This window comes from Mastomys coucha, unplaced genomic scaffold, assembly GCF_008632895.1.
Source record: "Mastomys coucha isolate ucsf_1 unplaced genomic scaffold, UCSF_Mcou_1 pScaffold13, whole genome shotgun sequence".
NCBI classification, from domain to species: domain Eukaryota; kingdom Metazoa; phylum Chordata; class Mammalia; order Rodentia; family Muridae; genus Mastomys; species Mastomys coucha.
This window is the reverse complement of record NW_022196895.1, coordinates 60,391,606-60,410,258: the sequence shown is the minus strand read 5'-3', so window position 1 is coordinate 60,410,258 and position 18,653 is coordinate 60,391,606. Positions and strand designations below refer to the sequence as shown.

The 18,653-nt window shown below is 42.4% G+C and overlaps 1 protein-coding gene across 1 annotated transcript in view; it reads left to right on the top strand.

Moving 5' to 3' along the window:
* The window catches only part of Atp8b1 (ATPase phospholipid transporting 8B1), a 127,872-nt gene extending 109,976 nt beyond the window's left edge, over window positions 1-17,896 (top strand). The window contains exons 21-28 of the mRNA XM_031366248.1: window positions 1,267-1,399; window positions 1,829-2,117; window positions 6,637-6,860; window positions 8,039-8,122; window positions 9,156-9,401; window positions 9,685-9,823; window positions 14,104-14,234; window positions 16,428-17,896. Coding sequence (XP_031222108.1) covers window positions 1,267-1,399; window positions 1,829-2,117; window positions 6,637-6,860; window positions 8,039-8,122; window positions 9,156-9,401; window positions 9,685-9,823; window positions 14,104-14,234; window positions 16,428-16,652 — 1,471 coding nt within the window. The 3' untranslated portion in view covers window positions 16,653-17,896. The remainder of the gene's footprint in view (window positions 1-1,266; window positions 1,400-1,828; window positions 2,118-6,636; window positions 6,861-8,038; window positions 8,123-9,155; window positions 9,402-9,684; window positions 9,824-14,103; window positions 14,235-16,427) is intronic.
* Window positions 17,897-18,653: the final 757 nt, after the last annotated feature.

Below are 18,653 nucleotides of genomic sequence, written 5' to 3'. Positions count from 1 at the left end.
AAAAAAAAAGACTGCTTCCCTTCTCTTGCATGTGGATACATTGTTTCCTGCATCTTTATTTGGGTCTTTGACAAGTGGTAAAATACCAAGATGTCCCCTGCTAGAGGACCTAGCACTCAGACATTTCTCCCCCAGTGGCTGCACTGTGGCTAAGGGACTTACAGAAGTGCTCAGCATCACAAACTGTTAGGAACATGCAACTCAAAATCAGAGAATACGACTTATTTCTGGATGACCAGAAAAGGAAGAAAAACCAAAATAACAAGTACTGGTGTGGCTGTGACGATCAGGACTACAGTGTGTGTCTGTGGAATGAAACGTGGGTGGATGCTGGTGAGGCTGGGAAGGAGTGGAACGCTGGTGTGTGTTGGTAGGGTGAAAGCGTGTGGCCACAACATGGGTCTTCCTCGAGAGCATTAAAAATAGAATTTTCATATCGTTCATATTGTTGAGTTGAAAGCAGGATTTTGAAAAATTATACGCACAGCTGCAAATTTATATAGCACTGTTCACAGTAGCCAAGAGGCAGAAGCAACCCACACATCCATTAAAGTATGAGTTGGATAAGCAAAACTCAGCATATCCACACAATGGAATGTCACTCATTCCTCAAAGGGAAAGAAAGTTTGACATATGTTACATAGCACTGATGTACTTGAAGACATCAGTCATGTGACCCAGTCACAAAACAAGCAAGCTTTACTAGGCGGGCTGGCTCCTCAGTGTGTGAATAGGCTCACCTCTACTGAACTACACTCAACAATGTAATAAATTTCAGGCTGGGTACTTTGTAACATGATTTTTTTTTTAAGTGAGGTCAAAATTAAAGTCTAAGGCCAGGCATGATAGTGCATACCGTTAATCTTAGCACTTGGGAGGCAGAGGCAGGGGGATTGTGAATTTGAGGCTAGTTGGTCTACATAGTGAGTTCTAGGCCTATCAAGGATATATGGTGAGATTCTATCATATATACATATATGTATGTACATATATATATTTATATGAATGAGATGTGTATCTATGTGTGTGTGAGATCCAAATGCTAGGATTAAAAGTATGTACTATCATGCCTGCTCCTAGTCTTTAATTTTAATATATATGCTAAATATATAGTATATTTATATATAATGTATATTTATATATTTAATTTTTAACATGCAGTATATTATAGATAACATAAATATATATATACATAGTTTTATATATATATATATTAAAGACATTTATAGTCTCATGTTTCAAATTCTTCAATTTATTTTCCCCTAGCTCTCTTCTTCACACCAGGATGGAGAATCAAAGAAACAGAGGTGGAGTCTCTGCGAAATTTGCACCCCCTGCGTATGAACCCTTTTTTCCACCTGGAGAAAACCGTGCCTTAATCATCACTGGCTCCTGGTTGGTATGTATCAGTAATGAGTCTTACCTGTCACCCAAGAAAGTTCATTGGGGCCATTCTTGATGGCTTTGCATATTAATTGCCTGTCAATCTCATCTCTTAGCCTCTCACAACAAGTGTGACTTTCCTAAGTTTGGGTTTTAATGTTAGAGGTTATCTAAGAGACTAGAGCAAAATGGTGAGGCTGGTTAACCAGGGAGTTCCACAAGTGGGTAATTTCCCTTGAAAGACATGCATATTTTCTATAATTTTATTGTAAATAAAATTATATAATTAAATTTTCTATTATTTTATTGTATTTTTATTAGTGCAGTGTAATCAGTGTTATAACCCATGACCTTTCCTTCCCAGGACTCAAATCTTAGGAGTGGTACTCGTGGTGTAAAACCTAAAGTTACTAACTGGTGGTGCTCTCTCCTCCTGGTGTCACAGAATGAAATCCTTCTAGAGAAAAAGACCAAGAGAAGTAACATCCTGAAACTGAAGTTCCCAAGGACAGAGGAGGAGAGACGGATGCGGAGCCAGAGTCGGAGACGGCTGGAAGAGAAGAAAGAGCAGCGGCAGAAGAACTTCGTGGACCTGGCCTGCGAGTGCAGCGCTGTCATCTGCTGCCGTGTCACGCCCAAGCAGAAGGCCATGGTGGTAGACCTGGTGAAGAGATACAAGAAGGCCATCACACTGGCCATCGGAGATGGGGCCAATGATGTGAACATGATCAAAAGTGAGTTGTACACAGGTGGCTTGTGACACCAGCTTGCTGAACACGGGGTGGGGTGGTGGGGCAGTGTCCTTCAGTTGCCAGGGCTGAGACATCATAGGCAGGTATCACTGAAGGCGGTTAGCTTTGCCCTGCCTAGACCTACCTGCAGGAAGCCTGCAGTATACCCAGCAAGAGTCGGAGTCACCGAACTTCCTGTAGGAGATGAACTGTAGCTGGGAAACACTGTTTCCTTTATGTAGCTGGGAAACATTGTTTCTTTTATGTAGTTGGGAAACATTGTTTGCTTTATGTACAGTGTGGCTAGTTTTCCTCAGGATGGTTCATTTTTAAGGGCTTAACAAAATTATTTATTTATTTATTTATTTATTTATTTATTTATTTATTATTTAATGTGTATGTATGAGTCTACTGTCACTGTCTTCAGACACACCAGAAAAGAACTTCGAATCCCATTACAAATGGTTATAAGCCATCATGTGGTTGCTGGGAATTGAATTCGGGACTTCTGGAAGAGGAGTAGCCTGTGCTCTTAACCACTGAGTTATCTCTCCAGTCCCCAAGCTTAATATTTTTTAACTGTTGTTTTTATTCTGATTAAAAAATTAGGTGCTCTGCAAATAAAATTATTTTTTTCTTAATGCAATAAAACCTCTTGATACGTAATAAATTCTTCAAGAGGGTTCTGTTGCACTCAGCATGGACTGTTATGTTTTTTTCTTTCTCTCTCGTATTTATTTTGAGAATATTATTCTTTCTTACCTAAATCCTGCAGAGAACATTCTACCACAGTCTCCTGATCTCAATCTCCCTAGCAGACAGCCCATGGTCTTTTCTCCAATTAAAGGATCCTAGGTATTCACCGCGGAATAACTGTCATACAGAGACATGGTTACACCAGCATTAGAGCTTGCAGACCAAACCTCTGGTCCCCACCCATGTGTCCAATCCTGGTTCTTTTTTCTGCCCATATACTGTAGGTAACATAAGCAGATTTTCTCCTAGTCAAAATACTTGACATGAAGTATTTCAGATTTTGTCAATGTTCTATTTTGGAAAAAAAAAAAATTGCATGGGTTCCAATCTTTGGGTCCTGCTTGGGTCTTTTCACACATTGGACCATTTTAGATTTTAAACTATGGATTCACAATTTCCTTTGTGTTATGAGAGCACCCAATGCCATTTTGACCTGAGTATTGCTTCTCTTCTCACTACCAAACTACCATGCCAGTTTCGGCTTCAGGTTAGGCCCATTTTCTCATCTGAAATAAGAAAATTATCCTCTCTGTTCTCTAACTCTGATATTACAGAGTTGTTACAGTTAAAGTGTATTGTTACAGTTAAAGTGAATTATTATGTGACTATACACACACATGCACATACCACATACACACAGATGTACACATATACACAAACACACAGAGACATACACATATCACACACATATATACAAACAAACACAGAGAAACACAGAGAAATACATATACACACACATACAGGCAAACATACACACATAGGCACACAAATACATATACAGACACACACACTAACATACATACACTACACATACTTTCACGTACACTGATACATATTACACATACACAAAAAACATACACATACTACATATACACAGACACACATACACTGACACACACCACTCATGCAAAGACGCACACACACACACTCACTCACACTCACACACACATACACACTCACACACACACACTCATACACACACACACTCACACACACACACACACACACACCGCTTGTTGTTCTGGGGAACTTAAATGTGTCACCTATAACCAGATATTAATTGAGCCTATTTTATGACTCACAAATCTATTTCTTTCTTTCCTCAGAATCTCCTCTCCTTTCCTCCTTGGTATGTGCTAAGAGTCTCCCAGCCCTGTCTTCTTCAGCAGGAGCCGTCTGTATGACGTATGTCTTCTTGCTTTTTATCAATGCACACATCTGGTGCAACTGCCGGTTTCAGCCCTCTCCGCTATCTGCTCTGTGCCTGTCCCACCACACAGATGCCACTGTCTGATCTGAATGAGATCCCTCCCTCCTCTATGGCCAGCTCTGGATCATTGTCCCACTATATACCCTTATATGACTGTACCTGTGTCAAAAGAGTCACTTAAGCATGATTTATTCAGTTCTGATAGAGATTTCTAGATGTTCTGTCATTTTATTAAATGATGGAGCCTCCAATGGTTCCCTTCCCGGGTTCACCGTCTGTCTTCAAGAAACAGATAAACCTCATGCAGGCCCAGTTTTCCGAAGTTGTTTTAAACTTTTTTTTTCTAAGAATTATTATTTATTTTACATATATGATTACACTGTAGCTGTCTTTAGACACTTCAGAAGAGGGCATCGGATCCCATTACAGATAGTTGTGAGCCACCATGTGGTTGCTAGGAATTGAACTCAGGACCTCTGGAAGAGGTTAAGTGCTCTTAACCACTGAGCCATCTCTCCAGCCCTAAACTTTTATTTTAAAATTTGTATTCATTTACTTATTGTGTGTGTGTGTGTGTATAGGAAAATGGCATCTACCTAGAAGTTGTCCGAATAATATCTGTGTCTGTTTCTATTTGTAAGTTTTCTGCTATATCAAGAACAACGTACATAAAAAGACAAAAATCCCGTGTTCCCTCTCATATGCCGATTCTAGCTTATAATGTTTATATGAATGTGTGTAACTGGGCATGAATGTGGGCTAGGTTATGACACTAGAAAGGAAATAATAAGAGGGCTGGGGAGGAAGTGTTAGGGAAAGTGGAGGCAGGCAGGGAAAGTGGAGGCAGGCAGTAGTACAAATGAGGTATGTAAACAGAAAGGAGCCGGGCAGTGGTGGCACACTTGGGAGCAGAGACAGGCAGATTTCTGAGTTCAAGGCCAGCCTGGTCTACAGAGTGAGTTCCAGGACAGCCAGGGCTATACAGAGAAACTCTGTATCGAAAAACCAAAAACCAAAACAAAACAAAAACAAACAAACAAACAAAACAGAAAGGAGGCCATGGGAGAAGGATGGCCGCTTGTGTTCTTTAGCACATTTTCTCTAAAAGACCTCACTGTCTTTGTTTACATTGATTTTTAAGGCCTAGACAATATTCTGGATTCTCTAACTCGAAAACATATCTAATAACTATTAGAAGAATGAACACAACCTTGGAAACCAGTTTTGCAGCGTGTGCTTGTGAATGTGTGCATGAATGTGTGTACCTTAAAGCCACAATGTACCTTTGAAAATTGAAAAAAAATCAGGTATAATTATTTTGATTAGGAATATTAGAAGACAAAGCTAGCTTAAGAAAAAAATTTCATAAATAGAAGAATATAGGTCAGTTTGTAGGCTCTATCATGCACAAAGCCCTGGGTAACATCCATACCAGCACATAAACAATACACAGTAGAACAGAACTCCACCAAGAAGTAGAGTCAGGGAGGGAAGCATGAACTCCATGAGACAAAACTTCAAAATTAAATCAATTTTAAAAAATGAGACAAACAAACAAACAAACCATGTAAAAATATCTCACTCAGGCCAAGAAGCCAGACTTCAGAAAAACGTTGGATTTAGGACCTAAAGCTGCCGGAGGAGCCTAATGCCCATTGGTCTGCCTGCCTGTCTATGTTTCTTACTCTGTCAAAGACCTTGAGGAAAAAAAAAAAATCCATTCCACACTAAGATAATTTACATGGTAAAATTTTAGACATTAGGTGTAGTTGCTAATTCCAGGATTCCAAAGAGAGACAAGAATTGGTCCACACCTAACTTTTCTATCAGTTAGGGTTCAGTACAGAAAACAGAACCTGATAATACAGGTGCCTTCAAAGGCTTTTAATCAACCAAAGAAATTTCTAGGCTGAGTAGCCTCTGGACCGTTCACTAGAGGAGCTTCTACTCTTTAGGTCCCTCTAAAGAGCTTCTCAATTGAGAAGCCTTTATGGTCGTCCGTCAATATCTGGGCAGCTGGAAATGGATATGAACTCTGCTATAGATATGTCAAAAAGGGGAAGGAAATTCTAGGCTCCAGGTCACCTCAGTCTTCAAGTCATGAGTAGATCTAAACCATGGACCCCCAGTTGGTCCATGAGACCAACTGCAGCAGTCTGGGAAAGCCTGCCGATTTGCCTTCCAGCCTTACTCACAACAAAGAAAAGAGGTTGGCAGGGTTAGTTTTGCAGCATCTACCTTAAGCGAGGTGCAGCTGACTCATCTCTGGCCCATAAGGGTGCCTGGAGCTCACCCTGTGGGTGGAAGAGATGGCTGATGTGTCGGGTAGATAATCCAAATGGCATTCATCACCCACCTGAGATCCTATCACAAGTATTTATGGAGTCCCATATGGGCTTAGTCTATCGAACTTGTCCTTCTGAATTGAAGTCGGGAGCTGGAGGAGGGGGATAGTAAGTTTTTGGTTTTTGTTTTGCTATGGAAAGTCTTATGTTGTCCAATGCTGTGCCTTAAAAGCAGGATCTGACCCGCCATTTCTCTTCCCTCTGCCCCCAGCTGCCCATATTGGTGTTGGAATAAGTGGACAAGAAGGAATGCAAGCCGTCATGTCCAGTGACTATTCTTTTGCTCAGTTCAGATATCTGCAGCGGTTGCTGCTGGTCCACGGCCGGTGGTCTTACATAAGGATGTGCAAGTTCCTACGATACTTCTTTTACAAGAACTTTGCATTTACTTTAGTTCATTTCTGGTACTCCTTCTTCAATGGCTACTCAGCCCAGGTAATATAACATGGTTCCTTTTAAAACTATTTTTTGAGTAGAATGTTTATATAAATAAGATGCTAGTTCTTTTAAATATTTTATGTTTGTTTGTTAATTGTGTGTGTGTATCTGTCTATGTGTGTATGGGGGCGGGGGGGGCAGGGCACAAGAGCCATCGCGTACATGTAGAGGTCAGAGAAACAGCTTTGGGGAGTCAGTCCCATCTTCCTAGGCTTCAGGAATTGACCTTAGGTCACCAGGCTTGAGTAACAAGTATATTTGCCTGTGGAACCACCTTGCTAGCCCTCCTGAACTAGTTTTATTTCAATATTCTCTTTTGAGTATATTTTTCTCTTTTTTTCCCCCTTCCCTTTCTCCCTCTTGCTCCAGCCCCACTCGCTCTGCTCTCCACTCCTCCCTTCCAGGCCCTGCTCGCTCTGACTAGCCCATAGGTTCTTTATATTTGTTTCGCATTACGGATGGTTGTGAGCCACCATGTGGTTGCTGGGATTTGAACTCATGACCTCCAGAAGAGCAGTCGGTGCTCTTAACTGCTGAGCCATCTCACCAGCCCTTTAAAAAAAGTCTTAAACGTTTCATTTCCATTTCAGAATTTCTCAGTTCACTTAACAAGGAAGTATAGAAATGATGAGCATGGCTGGAGAGATGCCTCAAGGTTAAGCGTATGCACTGTTCTTGCAGAGGACCTGAATTTGGTTCCCAATACCCATGTCAGGTGGTTCAGACTACCTGTAACTCCCATCCCAGAGGATCCAAAGCCCTCTTCTTGCAGCTGTGGGCACCTACACTCATGTGCACATACCCATACACAGATGCACACACATGAACATAATTTAAAATTTTAAAGTCTTTAAAAAAACAAACAAACAAACAAACACTGATTTTATTTTGCTAGCCTTATCAGTCAAAATATAATATTTTGGCAAAATAATAGAATACTTTGCCAAAACCTTATAGTATTCACACACACACACACACACATTTAAGAAGACAAGTCGGGGGATTGTTGCTATGGAAAAGCCTATGGTGCATCTTACTGCATAGACAAACTCTTATTTTGTAGGGCCAGCTGAGGGCTATTTTATCCTCAGGATAGGTCCACACTTGGCAGGAGACAATCCTGCATGGTGAAAGCAGACCTGTAATCTGTCTTTGTGCGTGTCTTCTGTTTGCAGACGGCGTATGAGGACTGGTTTATCACCCTCTACAATGTGCTGTACTCCAGTTTGCCTGTGCTCCTCATGGGGCTGCTTGATCAGGTACGAGGCCTGGGCTGGGGTGCTCTGGAAGGACCCATCTGCTGCCAGGGAGATAACAGAAAGCACATCCATGCATTCTTCTGGCTTTACTCACCCTGAGAAACCCCGGTATACCTGTCAAGCAGCAATAGCTGCTTTCTGCTCTGTTCCAAGAGAGTTTCTGTAGCTTCCCTGGGTTCGGGCAAGGGTGCTCACATTTTCCTTTCAGACATTTGTTCAGGCGGCACCCGAGACTCTGGCATGATTTATATCAACAACTTATTTAAAAAGTAAATTTTAATAGTTTCCAAAGTTTATGTATCTAATTCCTAAATCATGTTTCTCCTGGCAAGTTGTTCTGTTTTTAAAATATTTTATTTATATTCACTTCATATCTCAATCACAGCCCCCCTCCCTCCTCTCTTCCCAGTCCCACCCTTACAAATCCCTTCACCCCCCCCCACTGCCTCCACCCCTTCTATCAGGATAGGGGAGCCTCCCTTGGGTACCACCCCACCCTGGGGCATCTAGTCCCAGCTGGTCTAAGCACCCATCCTCTCCCACTGAGACCATTCCAGGCAATTTAAGTGTGGGGTGGAGGGGATCCAATGGCAGGGAACAGAGACCAAGGCAGCCCACGATCCTCTTGTTAGGTGGACAAGTGATTCTTAGGAAAGGGATAATTGATAGATAAGAAATAAATTGGGATAATTAAGGATTAACTTACAAACTTCTGTGTGAGTATTCTCCCTCTAGATTTGTAATAATACAAATGCATTCTCTCAGGAGGTTAGAAACTAATCTCCACATACTATTTGACATCACTAACCGGTGGGTGTCTTTACTAGCACAGTAATAAGTCCCCCATAGCCACAGTCTGTAAACATCGAGTGATGGTGAGCTAAAGCTTTATGACACAGAACTACTGACCAGGCTTCCTGCTTGCCTCCCTAAAACACAGGGGCAAGCTGCAGCTGTTGGTGAGATCCAGGATGCTCACTATGACATCCCTGCCTCCCGTGACCTGATAGGCGAACTTTGTTTTCTCTTTAAGGATGTGAGTGACAAGCTGAGCCTCCGATTCCCTGGGCTGTATGTAGTGGGACAGAGGGACCTGCTGTTCAACTATAAGAGATTCTTTGTCAGTTTGCTGCATGGGGTCTTAACCTCGATGGTCCTCTTCTTCATACCGCTTGGCGCTTACCTGCAAACAGTGGGACAGGATGGAGAGGCACCTTCAGACTACCAGTCCTTTGCCGTCACGGTGGCCTCGGCTCTAGTAATAACAGTCAATTTCCAGGTATGGGAATTCCCTTGACCGTATCCTGTGTCTGTTGGTACCAGTTCTTCTGTACCCAGGCGGGCATGCCCAGCCTGTTCTCAGGGCCCCTGTCACTTTACAAAATGAGCGTGTTTCCTCTCTCTTGCTTGAGCCAAGACTGGTTTGGTCTCTGGATGTTAACTGTTTAAACCCAAACCATACCCAAATTGTCAATGCCTGTTTTGAGAACACATGGATCCCTCCTTTTCCTGTTCAATTCCCCCAATGAGTGCTCTGTCTTCTTTCTCTGGTTTCCCAACAGATTGGCTTGGATACTTCGTACTGGACTTTTGTGAACGCCTTCTCGATTTTCGGAAGTATTGCCCTGTACTTTGGCATCATGTTTGATTTCCACAGTGCGGGAATACACGTTCTCTTTCCGTCTGCATTTCAGTTCACAGGTTGGTACTTCTCAGGTTCCGAAAGTAAGCGTAGGTCAGTGCCATTAGATTACAATTGGACGTAATCCCTGGGTGAGCACAAAAAATACAAAGAGCATATATCTTTGTAGTAAAAATGGATATTCTAGGGCTGGAGAGATGGCTCCACGGTTAAGAGCACTGACTGCTCTTCCGAAGGTCCTGAGTTCAAATGGTGGCTCACAACCATCCGTAATGAGATCTAACACCCTCTTCTGGTGTGTCTGAAGATAGGTACAGTGTACTTAGATATAACAATAAATAAATCTTTTAAAAATGAATATTCTAATAGGAATTGAGTGACAGGGGCTGTTTGGAAGGGTCTGAGCAAGTTAAAGTCATATTGAGACACAGCTGGGCACCTGTTAAAGAAGGCAGATTAAAGGTTAAAAGGCTTGGGCCAGCAAGATGAACCAGCAGGTAAATCACTGTGCCCACCACCCTTGCATGACAATCTGAGGGCTCACATGGCAGAAGGAGAGAAAGAATTCCCAAAGCAAGCTGTCCTCTGACCTTGAAGATCTGGAAATTGCAAATGTGCTCACACACACTCACACATGCTCTCTCTCTCTCTCTCTCTCTCTCTCTCTCTCTCACACACACACACACACACACACACACACACACACGCTCACACACATACATGCTCACACACAGTCACACACACACAAAATAAACATAGGAATCAACTAAGCTTTTTAAAAAGATTTAAAAGTCAGAGCTGAAGAGATAGATCAGTGGTTAAGAGGACACAATGCTCTTGCAGAGGACCCAGGATCAGTAAATAACTGTGGTGGGCACAGTTATTTACTTGCTTGGCTGCCCCAAGCCTTTTAATCTTTAAGTTATCTTAACAGATGCCCAGCTGTGTCTTAATGTGGCTTTAGCTTACTTAGACACTTCCCAACAGCCATTAGAACCCATATCAGGTGGCTCCCCCTTGCCTGTAACTCTAGTTCCAAGGGATCCCTGCCCTCTTCCAGCTTCTACAGGTAACACATACACACATAGTTTTAAGATAGAATTTTATGCCCAGCAGTAGATGACCAACAGAAAAATGAACTTAATGGCATTTTTGGAGGTTCTTTGTACCACAGTACTTTGTCGGGGCTTTTTGGTTTTGTTTGTTTCTCATGGCACCTTTGTGTATGTATTATGGTTTCCAGTTTTGTGTTTTTAGGAACTTTCCGTATGTGAGTGTGTGTCTTCCTATCTTTATGTGTTTCTTGTGCTTTGTTTTGTGGCTCTTCCTTTTCTGTTTGTCTGTTTTGTCCTATCCTGGTTTATTTGTTTTTATTGTATCTTATTTTATTATTATTTTTAGATGCCTGTTTGTTTCTAATGAGATAGAGAAAAGGAAAAGGTGTAGATTTGGGTGGAAAGGGGAAGTAGAGAGCTCTGGGAGGAGTTGGGAGAGAGGAAACCTTGATCATATATGAAAAAAATCTATCTTCAATTTGAAAATTAAAATGAAATTCTAATTTTATTCAGTAAAAGAAATAAATAAAGCACAATTTAAAAGTAATAAAAAAAAAACCCAAAGATTAAATTGCTGGAAACTGTGATGTGTGCCTGTAATCCAAACACATGAGGACAGAAGGTTCAAGTTCATGGTTGGCCTGGTCTACAGAGTGAGCTCCAGGCCAGCGGGGCTACAACAAGGCTCTGCCTTGAAAAAAAAAAGAGAGAGAAAAAAAGGCAAAAGGAGATGGTGGGGTCAGCTAAATAAAGCCTTCATCCACTCCCACAAGACTTAATTTTGATAGTTATGACATATCGAGTGCATATGTATTGCTGAAAGAACAATATTTATTCTTTCCAAAACACTATCTGAAAATGTACAATGAACGATAAAATGCTTCATGCATTTTGACCAGGTGTATCTACTTTAAGGTTTTTTGTACAAAAACTGCAACACTATGACAGTTTTAATTATTTTTTAAAAGGGAACGTGGAAATAGGCCAAAGACTTAAGAATATTAAGGTAACTAATCAAATGATGAATTACTAATACAATGGAAACCTAGAACTCAGAAGTCAGGTCTATCTTTGGAAATATGTGTGTTGAACAACAGTTCAATGAACAGTACACAGAAGCCATGGGCACTGACGATTGTAACTGTGTTAAACACGTGACTTAAGCTCTAGAGGTTGGGGCTGGAGAGGTGGCTCAGCAGGTAAGAGCACTGACTCCTCTTCCGAAGGTCCTGAGTTCAAATCCCAGCAACCACATGGTGGCTCACAACCACCCATAATGAGATCTGACAGCCTCTTCTGGGGTGTCTGAAGTCAGCTATGGTGTACTTATGTCTAATAATAAATAAATCTTTAAAAAACAAAAAAGAACTTTCCGATATGAAGTGGGTTTTCTTTCTTTTTTGGTCTTTTCAAGACAGGGTTTCTCTGTGTAGCCCTGGCTGTCCTGGAACTCACTCTGTAGACCAGGCTGGCCTCCAACTCAGAAATCTGCCTGTCTCTGCCTCCCAAGTGCTGGGATTAAAGGCATGAGCCACCATGCCCGGCGAAGTAGGCTTTCTTAATCTAATTTATATTTAGTAGTTTAAGAATAAAGTCTGTGTGTGTGTGTGTGTGTGTGTGTGTGTGTGTGTGTAGATATGAGTAAAGTTTTAAAAACTAGAAAAGAAAATAGATGATGAGGGAAGATGGAAGATGGGCAAAGGATGCTCGGGATACTGAAGAGCAGAAGACACCGAGTGAGGAGGAAGTTCTGTAGAGGATTAAGAACAGTAGTTGGGTGGAAAGCAGGAGGGAGGAGACTGAAACCCACTCTGAAAAACCCACAATGAAATCCGATACCTTGTGTGCTAATTTTAAAAAAGGTAAACGTTTTTAAATTTTAAAAATTAATTTTATGAACTCATAAAGTACCGAAAGCTTTGTGATCAATTTGCCTCTAGATGTTGGGGTAATGTATATGACCACCTGCTTGTGCCATAAAATCAGACAGCAAACCTCTAATTCCTGTGGCCAAAGCTTGGCTCACAGAGTGGGTTTTGATCTTGCGGCTGCCCTGGCTCGTTTGTGTTATCTTGGGCAAATTTACTAAGCTGTCGTCGACTCAGTTTACCCATGTGGCTCAGACAACAGCTCCCACCTCTCAGAATAGATTGAGTACATAAAAACACTGTGGGCTACCATTTCATGTGACAAATGTGTGGAGTTTCTGGCCAAAACTATTTTTTTTAAATGGGGTACAGAGCTAAACGGAATTCTCAACAGAGGAATCTTGAACGGCCAAGAAGCACTTAAAGAAATGTTCAAGGTCCTTAGTCATCAGGGAAATGCAAATCAAAATGGCCCTGAGATTCCTCTACCTCACGCCATTCAGAATGGTTAAGATCAAAAATTCAAGAGACAGCACATGCTGGCGAGAATGTGGAGAAAGAGGAACACTCCTCCATTGCTGGTGGGGTTGCAAGCTGGTACAACCACTCTGGAGAGCAATCTGGCGGTTCCTCAGAAAATTGGAAATAGTTCTACCTGAAGACCCAGCTATACTCCTCCTGGGCACGTACCCAAAAGATGCTCCACCCTCCACCATATCCCAAGGACGTGTGCTCTGCTATGTTCATAGCAATGGCAGCTTTATTCATAACTGCTTTGTTTTTAACTTTTTTTTTTTTTTTGGAACTCTCTACTGCCAAATGAGCCCAAGGGCCCAGTGCTCACAAAGCAGTGCTCCACCTGTGGGCTCCATCTCAGCTCCAAATTTGCATTGTTCCTTGGTGTGGCATTAACAAAAGCATCCTCCCTCACCCCCCTTTCATTCATGTTTATTAGCTTGTAGCAGACAATTGACCTTTTTTGGCTTTGCTGGGTCTTGGCAGTGGTAGCAAATGCCCTTAATCCCAGTGCTCCTGAGGCAGAGGCAGGCAGATCTCTGTGAGTTCAAGGCCAGCCTGGTCTATAGATCAAGGTCCTGGAAAGCCGGGAATACACAGAGAAACCCTATCTTGAAAAACCAAACAACAATGAATTCCTGTCAGGGTGTGATGGATCCTATCTGCAATCTCCATACCCTGAAGGCTTCAGGGTGAGACCCTGTCTCAAAAACAAAATCTGGAAACAGAAAAATAAAAGAAAAAACAAAACAAAACAAAACAAAAAAAATGCAACTTCCATTTCTAGAGCAGTGTGGGGAGGTTATAAAATGTTATCTAAGATGTCTGCTGAGCATATGGAAGGCTAACTCTGTCCTTAAGATAGAAATGCCTCTGTGAGCCCTTTTCGTGTTGTTCCAGGTACGGCTTCCAATGCCCTGAGACAGCCATATATATGGCTGACCATCATCCTGACGGTTGCGGTGTGCTTACTACCTGTCGTCGCCATCCGTTTCCTGTCAATGACTATTTGGCCATCAGAAAGTGATAAGGTACATAGAGACACAGACCCACCCTCCTCCTATTGGTGTCCGTTCCGGGATCCAACGCATCCCCCATTACTACCTTTCCTGCTGAAAATTCGTGGGAGGGCTGATAAAAATTTTGTTGTTTCACTATTTCTCTTTAATTCCATCATGAGGGATCATGAACTTTTAGACACTTGTTCATACAGTGAAGCATGTCTTGTCCCTTCGGTTTTACAATTATGTTAACATTTTGCCATGCTAATGGTTTGGGCTCCCCGCCTCATTGTTTAATCAATTATTTTATTTACATTCCAGACGTTGCCCCCCCTCCCCGTTCCTGCTCCCATGGTTCTTTATCCAATTCCCCCTCCCCTTTGCCTCTGAGAGGGTGATCTCATCCTCTCTCGCCCCACCCACCCCCCCTTATTTAAAGCAAAATATCATATCCAATAATACGATCAATGTCTCAAAAATAATGAGTCATCTCCCCTGGCGTAATGATTAACAGCCTTCAGGCCCAGTTGTGCAATTTAACACTGCTTTTCCGGGCATGCTCCTGAGGGGAGTGTCCTCTTTATCAGTTTTATCTCGTGCTATGAGGTGGCCACAGCAGTTCCTGGCATCCATAAATGGAGGCAGGGCTTCCATCCTTTCCCTCAGGATCCTGGGAACTTGGAATGTGTTCTTTTCTCAGATGTCAGTTGTCAGAATTGGGCTGCATGTTGAGCTAATGGTGGACAAGATAAAAACACTCCCTCTCTTATGAAGAATGTCACTGTAGAGAGGAGGGGTACTTAACCTTTATAAACCGGCATCCTATAGAAAGGCAAGGGTGGATGTTAGGTAACCAAGTGCCCAGGAGAACACTGAGACAGTCGACGGGTTTGGTAAACAAGAGGATAGGACCTCTCGGTTCTCGTAAGAATGAAGACTTGAATTTGGGTCCCAGCACACTTACAAACAACTTCTTCACCTGGCACCCTGCACCTGCGGAGGTGGGGACAGGATTCCTGGGGACTTGCTGGCCAGCCGGTGTTGCTGAATCTGTGAGCTCTAGAATTGGTCCTGTGACAAATCCTATCTCAAAAATTAAGGTGGAGGGGATTGAGGGAGACACCAGACATACATCTGTAGCTTCCATAACCATGTATACACACCTGTACAAGCACCAGCACATATGAGCACACACACAGAGAGAGAGAGACAGAGACAGAACAAGAAAGAGAAAGACAGACAGATAGACACACTATGTTGTAACATGCCTTTGAGGTTTGTCAACACGTATCAGTCTGGCCTGGGACTCACAAAGAATGTTAGCTTAGCAGCCTAGTTCTGCTTTCTATTGCTCTGATAAATAGCATGGCCAAACGCAATTCAGGGAAGCAAAGGTTTATTTCATCATGTGACTCCCAGGTCATAAGCTACCAACGAGGGAAGCCAGGGCAGAAGGTCAGGCAGGACCTTGGAGTCAGAAACTAAAGCAGGAACTTGACATGTGTTGCTCACTGGCTTCTTCTCTAGGCTTACTCAGCCTGCTTTCTTATACTACCCAGAACCCTCTGCTCAGGGGTGGAACCCTCCCATTGGGCTGGGCCCTTCCATACCAACCATTAATCAAGATAATGCCCTATATAGACTTGCCTAGGGGACAATCTGATGGAGGCATCTTTTTTTTTTTTTTTTTTTTTTTTGGTTTTTCGAAAACAGGGTTTCTCTGCCTCGCTGTCCTGGAATTCACTCTGTAGACCAGGCTGGCCTTGAACTCAGAAATCCGCCAACCTCTGTCTCCCAAGTGCTGGGATTAAAGGCGTGCACCACCACCGCCCGGCAGAGGCATCGCCTTAATTAACATTTCTTCTCAGATGAGTGTAGTTTGTGTCAAGCTGCCAGGAAATAACCACTACACTTATGAAAAGTGTGAGGCTTGGTTTTCCTGGAACTTGAGATATCGACCAGGTTGACCTCCAAGACACCTCCACTCTTTGAATACAGGGATTATATACCTGGCAATGGTTTTCCAAAATCTACCTGCAGGATGGTGGAAGTAGTCCCCAACCTTCGGGCCCTCCATGTCCCGTTAGTCTAGAAGGGGGGGGGGGGGCGTTGTGCGTGCATAGGGGTGTCGAGCCTCTCAGCAGCGCCAGCTTCCACCCAGCTTCTATTGGCTAGGCGATCCGTGCATCTCAGATCGGTCTCTTCCTGGTTTTCTTTATCCAGATCCAGAAGCATCGAAAGCGATTGAAGGCTGAAGAGCAATGGAAACGGCGACAGAACGTGTTCCGGAGGGGAGTATCTTCCAGGCGCTCCGCCTACGCCTTCTCGCACCAAAGGGGCTATGCAGACCTCATTTCCTCTGGCCGCAGTATCCGCAAGAAGCGTTCGCCCCTGGATGCCATCATCGCTGATGGCACGGCTGAGTACCGACGTACAGTGGAGAGCTGAGTGGCACTGCTCTGCTGAGAGACTCGAGAGCTGGGAAGATGTTTTTTTTTTCTTTAATGAACGACTCAGGACCTTTTTAAAAACAGACAAACAAACTGACATTGTCACAGTGATACTGATGACAATAACCTTTTAAATAATTGCTGTTAAGCAATCGCAAAGCCAAGAGACCACCTGTTATTCAGCAGATTGTGTCTGCTGAGATTCAAAGGGAACTTTTTCTTTCTTTTTTTTAAATCTAGGCCTAAAGGAAGATGGCAGAATTTAGAAAAGTCTCCATTTCAGCTGAAGGACACTACTACACTACAAAGTTAACAAATAAGCTCTTCTATCTGTGGCCTCAAGCATGGATTTCTCAGATGCACTCTCCCCTACCCCACTGCTTGTCACCTTTAAAAACAGAAAAAAAAAAATCTGTTTTTAATCTATGGGTGCAGTAACAAAGTGCTCCTAATGTTAATCACCTGACAGGAAGTGGTTTAATGACTTTTTCAGACCTGGGGATCAGGCTCCCTGTTTCTTTCTACCAACTTTCAAATTTGAAGCAAGTTTCGTTGATTGAATGATTAAGTGCAACGTTTCAGTTTCATTCTGGTTTTGATTAACTAGCATGTTAAATAATGTAAAATAATGTATTCCTTTTTTTTTTTTTTTTTTTTTTTTTTTTTTTACTATTTGGTATTTCCCTGTACTACCAAATGGTTTGACTCCCTATTTTAATTTTTTCCAAAAATGATTTTTAAAAGCTGAGGACATTATCAACTAGTGTTAAGTTCCATTTAGATAAAAGAGATAGACCGTGGCCCTTGTTGCTCTGTAAAGGGCTATAGATAAAGATACTGGAATGTGTATTTCAGAAATGCTGGAAGAAAGGGTTTGGAATGTTTGCAACACAAAGTGATAACTGAAAAGATGGACAAACTGTGATGTCAACATTATTCAATATACACATGTTGAGGAATACCCCTACGACGGGCTACTTTGTGGCATGGTGGCAAAGTTGGGGTCTTAGGTCCCATAGCAATACAAAAGAGTAGAAACATCACATGGTGTCCCATAAATATGTACAATTATGGGTCCCTTAAAATTGACTAGAAAAGGACAGGACAATGCCTGCTGAAAGTTTCTTTGTGGTTTCCCTTGGAAGACAACACTACTTAGCTCTTCTGAGCCTTGACCCTTTTTTTGTTTTTTTGGGTTTTTTTTTTTTTTTTTGGTTTTTGGTTTTTGGAGACAGTGTTTCTCTGTATAGCCCTGGCTGTCCTGGTACTCACTTTGTAGACCAGGCTGGCCTGGAACTCAGAAATCTGCCTGCCTCTGCCTCCCAAGTGCTGGGATTAAAGGCGTGCGCCATCACTGCCCAGCGAGTCTTGACCCTTAAGTGATGGGAACATTGTTATTACTACCCACAACAGCGGAGAATGATACATACTAAGGTGTATTCAAACTGCTGCCTGTGACCACATTCAGCTACTGTAGCCCAATACAAAAATGGTAAAGTTACTTAGAAACACTATGAGATTGTGTGTGTGAGTGTGTGCACACACGGGACTCCATTGATTGGCTCTTGAGTGTGAGCTCTGCAGGTCGTTTGTCCCTGTGTCAGGAGTTTGGATCTACCTGGGAGGGGAGTCTGTGAAGAACTTTCCCCTCTGTTTCCTGGAAGTGAAAGAGAGGTCTACTGTTCAGAACAGAGAAGTTTAAACAAACTAAAAAGCCCAGAGGGCATCGCCGATACATTCGGGAATATTTTGCAGAGTTATCTGTTGAAAAGAAACTGTTTGTATCCCCCTTCTTAGAAAGCATTTTATACAAGTCTTTTGGAGCCTCGCTCTAGCCTCTTTGTCTTATGTCTAAGACAAAAGAACAGTATTTTTTTTATTATTATTTTGAAAAGACATTAGGCAATTAAGGAAAATATCCTTGAAAAGGTAACTTATTTTTCCCCAGGGTACTTTTCTCATTTTATTTCTTTCACAAAACAGTCTCCCTGCTCTATGG